At 41.3% G+C, this 5,734-nt stretch overlaps 2 protein-coding genes across 2 annotated transcripts; both read right to left on the minus strand.

The window, feature by feature from the left end:
- Positions 1 to 1,119: 1,119 nt before the first annotated feature.
- On the minus strand, positions 1,120 to 4,051 carry LOC122093526. Its single transcript, XM_042663873.1, has 5 exons — positions 3,200 to 4,051; positions 3,006 to 3,063; positions 2,829 to 2,912; positions 2,578 to 2,713; positions 1,120 to 2,188 (listed from the first exon to the last, which is right to left on the minus strand). The coding sequence occupies exons 1-5, from the start codon at positions 3,888 to 3,890 to the stop codon at positions 1,901 to 1,903; spliced, it is 1,257 nt and encodes a 418-aa protein (XP_042519807.1). The 5' UTR covers positions 3,891 to 4,051; the 3' UTR covers positions 1,120 to 1,900.
- Positions 4,052 to 4,261: 210 nt separating this feature from the next.
- LOC122092640 (protein POLLENLESS 3-LIKE 2-like) lies at positions 4,262 to 5,297 on the minus strand. The gene is made up of 2 exons (XM_042662866.1): positions 4,893 to 5,297; positions 4,262 to 4,744 (listed from the first exon to the last, which is right to left on the minus strand). The coding sequence occupies exons 1-2, from the start codon at positions 5,058 to 5,060 to the stop codon at positions 4,505 to 4,507; spliced, it is 408 nt and encodes a 135-aa protein (XP_042518800.1). The 5' UTR covers positions 5,061 to 5,297; the 3' UTR covers positions 4,262 to 4,504.
- Positions 5,298 to 5,734: the final 437 nt, after the last annotated feature.

Here is a 5,734-nt window from a genome sequence, read left to right on the forward strand (position 1 = left end):
CAGGTTCTCATAAACTTATAGAGAAAAAGTGATTATCTTCATTTCAAGGAGAGGATGTGTTAGTTGTATTATTCCTACATTGATTATGAGTAGGACAATCCATTTTATCATATACCCATGAATACCTCCTCTACCAAATTGATGTTTTGAGGTGGAAGGGGAAATTTATAGGATCAGAACTAGAGACCGATGAGAAATAATGTAGAGAATTGAGAATATGACTTTTTTTTTTTTTGCTACAATTTTTCTCACTGGATCCAAGGTTTTAAAATCTAGAATGGGAAATAGGATCATAGTTCATCAATTTTCATTTGAATCATATTGGAATTGTCTTAGAATCGGTTAGAATCTTAGATCCAGACCCCCAATAGTTACCGCAACTGCTCTTTCTACCATTTTATTGGACTTGGGTACTTATATGATTGGAGGGACGTCTTGAGAGATAAGTTGGAATCGAGAAAAAGCAAAAATTTTCATATATCTGTGATTTTTGTGGTTTTTAATTCAAAATACTTGTTGATCTTGCTACCAAATGTAAGTTTCATGGTTATGTTTTTCCTACTTTATTCACTAAAGGAAGGAGGAATAGGGAAAAAAAATGAGATCAAAGAACTTGCATGATTGATTTTGAAATAAGTAGTAAGAATCAGCAATAATGGGAACCTTGGTCGATCAATTCCAATGATTTCGATTTGATTTCTGAAACCATGCTTGGTCTGATGAAATTCTTAGATTATTAATTTTATGAATTTGTGCAATTCTCCAAAAACACAGATTTTTTATCTGATAAGCTGAATATGGCACTGAAGACATTAAGTTCTATGACTTCAATATCCTGGCTAATGCAATACTAAGAATTCATGAAACCTCTAAATATCTTATTAACCTCTATCTTGATCTCAGTAAGGTCCAATCTCATTAATCAAACTCAAGTTTAGCCTAATTTGGCTGTTTCCTCACTGATCCCGTGAAGTTCAAGAAAACCATTCCTTCAAATCTATCTTCAGATGGATCTAGGCATCTTAGTCCATATATACATATACTAATACAAATGATAAGAAGTAGTGAAAAGAATGAGAAGGCAAACTACAAACGAATTGTGAAAGGATAGTGCGCACATGGGACAACTGGACAAGATACCTATCTTAATAAGCTGTTAACATTTAAAAAGTATATCAGGTAACCAAACGGTACAGAACCCATATGCCAATCTTACAAACAATTCTCACCAACAAATATTAAGAAATTAAATCCACACCAAATCCATGGTACATTATTACATGGGGGTGGGGGTAATTTCTGATTAGTATTTCTATCTCCTCCCCTGTAATTTGCAAATCCTAAACATGTAATTAGGAAATCTGCATTGAGTAGTGGAATACAAGAGAAGGATGTCCCTACACTGGCTACCGATATTACCCCCCTTCTCTCTCTCTCTCTCTCTCTCTCTCTCTACAAAGGAGGGGAATAATGAAAGGTGGTCAGAGTCACAGCTCACAGGGAATGAAAGCCTCTGACACCCAACACATGCCATGCCTGCCATATGCACATGGTGTCTGTCTTCCCCACCACAGCAAACTCCATCCTTTTTATTTCTTAATTCTCTCTTCTAATCATCACCCCCTTTATCCATCCACATTCCCCAAACCATCGCTGTCATTTAAAAAAAAATCTCACAGCATCCACACAATTCTCAAAGTCGCAAAACTCTCCCTCCCTCTCTTTTGGGTTTTCCTTTATCTCCTGTAATACTATACATTCGAGGGCCATTGAAACTAAAATATAGTTAGAAAATCAGCTAATATATAATAGGATGGAGCTTAGCACACATTATGAGTTATGGGTCATGGGCTAGCTGATGGGCTTTCCTGTTGTTAAGTAATTAATATGTCATTTGATTCTATAGAGCTGGGGCCACGGTGGCCCGGTTGGATGCTAATGCCGTGCATTGGAGGTGACGTGGACAGGTGATCAAGTGGTCATTGGTAAGACCAGCGGCTTGCATGAAAGAGTGGATGACGGTCGAGCCAACAGACCTGAAACCCCTCCTAACCATGTCTTTGCTGATGCTCTCTGATTTCGACGTCTTCACGGGGATCTTGAGGCATGATTTGTATTGGGTAGCGATGGGCTTATGGTTGATGAATCCCCAGAAATACTTATCCAACGACCCAAAATCCCTTCTGACCTGTTGAAAAAGGGTAATTAGACGGAGAGAAAGAGAGAGGTGATTTACATTAGTAAGAAACCCATGTATGATAGTCAATTGTCCTAGCCAGCCAATGGCCCCAGTCTCAATCTGGTGTTGATGATTTTGGGGAACAAAGCAAGCATCTTGGGTCCCCACGTGGTCATGCACTCTCATGTGTAGTTAGTTTAGTTGTTAAAGTCGATTTGAGACCCCAAATGGGCCATGTTGGGCTCATAATGGGTTGGATAGCAACTGATCTCTACTTTGTTATATAAAATCAGTAGAAACGAGAGAGAGCCAGAAGAATTTTTTCAGGAAGTTAAAGAAAAGACTTAAAATTAACGTGAGTACGTAGAGTAGTTGTGGGTTGTAATGTGTGTTTATACCTCTAGAATACGGTTAGCGTTGTCGACAACCCCTCGAACTCGGCTCAAATCAATACCGTAATCAGCAGTGATGGATGTCATCTGTCCTTGAGTGAAATTGGCGACAGTCTCTGCATCAAATCCTGCAAAGGCATCCCTGCAAACAAAAGCCTTAAAACATTAATCTGATCTCTTCCTCAGAAGAGTCAAAACACAGATTTAACAGAAACTGATCATAGTAGTACTACTTCTTGCTTTGGAGCTAACCCCACCTGAAATCTTGGCGTTTCTTCAAGATTGAAGTCCAATCTGTTCCAACTTGAGCACCACTTAATACTAGTAGTTCAAACAGAAACCTGCACGACTCAACTCAAACTAATAAGCTCCTCTCCATGCCCCCCCCCCCCACACACACACACAATGAGAGCGAGAGAGAGAGAGAAACTCACTTGTCGTCATGAACAGGAACTCCCCATTCCTCATCATGGTAAACGACATAAAGAGGATCTGTCCAACACCATAAATATAAGAAATTAAGTCCTACCAGCCATATTCTAAATTCCAACCCAAATCAAGCTAGTTCTGAGGAATGGGAACCCAATGGATTTCTATAAATTGAATCTGTAATTAAGTATATCCCTACCTGAATTGGGAGTGATGAAGCTACATCTCTTCTCCTCTCGAGCAGTTGTAGCAGTATTTGGAGAAGAATCAAAGTTTCCCACCTTGCCTTCAAACTTGGCTGACTTTGATCTTCCATAATGAGCAATTTTCATTTTTCTCTGGGCTTGTTGGAGTGTCACTTGCTCCCTTCGTGCCGCTGCTATGCTTCCGGGAGCTTCGATGAGCAAAGAAGAAGGATAATTACTCAACGAAGAAGCAGACTCAATAGAAGAAGGTGGTGCAACCGCACCAACAGCGGAGAATTTCTTTGACTTCTTCCTCTCTAAAGTTGGAGGCTTGGACGCACTTGGAGGTGTAGTTGATGCCTTGTCAACGCTTGAATTTAGTCCATTTGGATCATTCCCTCTCTTCAGCGCGGGGGGTCTAGGAGACTTGGAATTGGGAGAGATGGGAGGAGATGATGATGAAGATGATGAAGCCTTGGCTATTCTAGTTCGTCTAATGGTACTAGTAGTGGTGGTAAGAGTTGCCGAAGATGGCAGCGGCGGTGGTGGTGGCGGAGGAGACTTTGGGGAGACCTTTTTGATCAGTGAATTACATTGTTCCAAGGTCGGAACTCGGTTACAAGTTGGCTGGAGGACAGGACGGCCATCAACGACGGGGTTGACATCAACAGCCGGCGGGCATGTCTTAGCCTTGGAGCTACACATTATGTAATGTTTATGGGTATTTTTAGTAAGTACTATGTGGTGCAATAAGATGAGAGAGGAATATTGGCAATTAGGAAGAAGATGAAGAAGGGAAGGAGGAGTTTATAAAAGAAAAAGGGGGTGGGGGGACAAGTAGGAGAAGCTGTAACGTGGAGAGGTTGGGGTGGTCTGCCATACAACCTTTCGCAAGGGGCATCACTTTAGCCAACGAGGGCACAAGGGTGACGATGACATGCTTCTTTTAGACTCTATTTTTTATAGGGTAATTTACAGCGCCACCCCCTGAAGAATGCCAATATTAGAGGGACACCCCCTCTCTTTCACCAAATTGGACTCGGACCCCTTGTCGTCAGTCACTGTTAAGTGTCGACTTAAAATGACCATTATACCCTTGCTATTGAAAAAACTCATATTTTTACATTACAGTGAAGCTTTCAATTACAGAGAACCACAGATTTCAGCCATAATTTGCCGGATTTCCAACCAAGACCACCACAGACTGCAGATTTCGAACAGATTGAAGGAAAAAAAGGAGAAAAAACGCAACCTTCGATTATCTTCTCCGCCGGATCTCCATCGCCGGTATTTGAATCGATGCGACATAAGAGATGAAATCAGAAAAGAAAAGAAAACAAAGGAACCTTGTAAAGATCCAGAAGAATATTATCCAGAGACTCTTGTGCTTGGTCTGAACACCGACTTCTTAGTGACTTAATAGCTTCAATGGCTTCCTCCGCCCTATTCTGTTGTTTCATCACAATTGCCACGTCTTTAAGAGCACTATCAACTCTATCTCCAGCATTAATTGCAGCCCAAAATAGAGGAATCGCCATTTCTGGGTCCTTGTCCATCAACTAATCCATACAAATTAGAAAGAAAAGGGTTAATTTCCATTAACTAAAGCAGAAATAAATGTAGGAAAATATAAATTTTGAACAAATTTCGGGTTATTGGTTCTTGAGACAAAGAAATATGCCAAACCCCATAAAGCTTGCTGCTAACCTGGACGTTTTTGGCCTTCACGTAGGGAGTATCTCCAACTGGGACCTTATGTGTCATATGAAAAGACTCTGAGTGAATTCTGGGGATCCCAATAGGCTTCGCTGGGGAACAAGGAGCGGATTTGCAGGGTCTGAAACCTGGAGGGGCGTTCCTTAGATCTTGCATCATCTTAACTTCTAGGATTTCTAAGCAGTTCACTCCGATGAAGGATCTGTCGGTGGCGGATATGGAGCAGAGGCGGCGGCGGGACTCCTCTCTTCCCTCTTCTCTCTCGCTCTCCCAAACTCGGCGACGGCTTTGGTCATGGCGGTCAGTAGTTGTGGCCGGATCTCCATCGCCGGTATTTGGATCGATGAAGCCGGATCTGTTGGTGGTGGATATGGAGCAGAGGCGGCAGTGGGACTCCTCTCTTCCCTCTTCTCTCTCGCTCTCCCAAACTCGGCGACGGCTTTGGAAGTTCCCTATTTTTAAGGGCAAAATGGTATTTAAGAAAAATTTGAATTGCTAATGTCAGCATTTTTTATATATTTTGTAACGATGACTGACGGCAAGGGGTCCGAGTCCAATTTGGTGAAAGAGAGGGGGTGTCCCTCTAATATTGGCATTCTTCAGGGGGTGGCGCTGTAAATTACCCTTTTTTATATTAATGGGTGGTTCTTAGTAAATGGAATTAATTTGAAGAGGGAGGGGTACATAAAGGATCAAGTCCTCCTACAAGAATAATCTCGTACATCTATGATCTGTGAATTTAAAATTTACTAAAGAGAAAATAAATTCCAAAATCTGATCTGATCTAAAACCTCTTCCTCCCTTTTTCTTCCTCCCCCTCTGTTAAATTTTTT

Source organism: Macadamia integrifolia, chromosome 11, assembly GCF_013358625.1.
Source record: "Macadamia integrifolia cultivar HAES 741 chromosome 11, SCU_Mint_v3, whole genome shotgun sequence".
NCBI lineage: Eukaryota > Viridiplantae > Streptophyta > Magnoliopsida > Proteales > Proteaceae > Macadamia > Macadamia integrifolia.

Bases quoted from the DNA above. Each gene is read 5' to 3' on its own strand.
- LOC122093526 (XM_042663873.1), bottom strand. From the start codon at position 3,890: ATGTGTAGCTCCAAGGCTAAGACATGCCCGCCGGCTGTTGATGTCAAC. The intron at 3,064-3,199 runs GTAGGGATATAC...GGTGTTGGACAG, and splicing joins CTTCATCACTCCCAATTCAG to ATCCTCTTTATGTCGTTTAC. The intron at 2,913-3,005 runs GTGAGTTTCTCT...TGAGTCGTGCAG, and splicing joins GTTCCTGTTCATGACGACAA to GTTTCTGTTTGAACTACTAG.
- LOC122092640 (XM_042662866.1), bottom strand. From the start codon at position 5,060: ATGATGCAAGATCTAAGGAACGCCCCTCCAGGTTTCAGACCCTGCAAA. The intron at 4,745-4,892 runs GTTAGCAGCAAG...TGTATGGATTAG, and splicing joins TGAAGGCCAAAAACGTCCAG to TTGATGGACAAGGACCCAGA.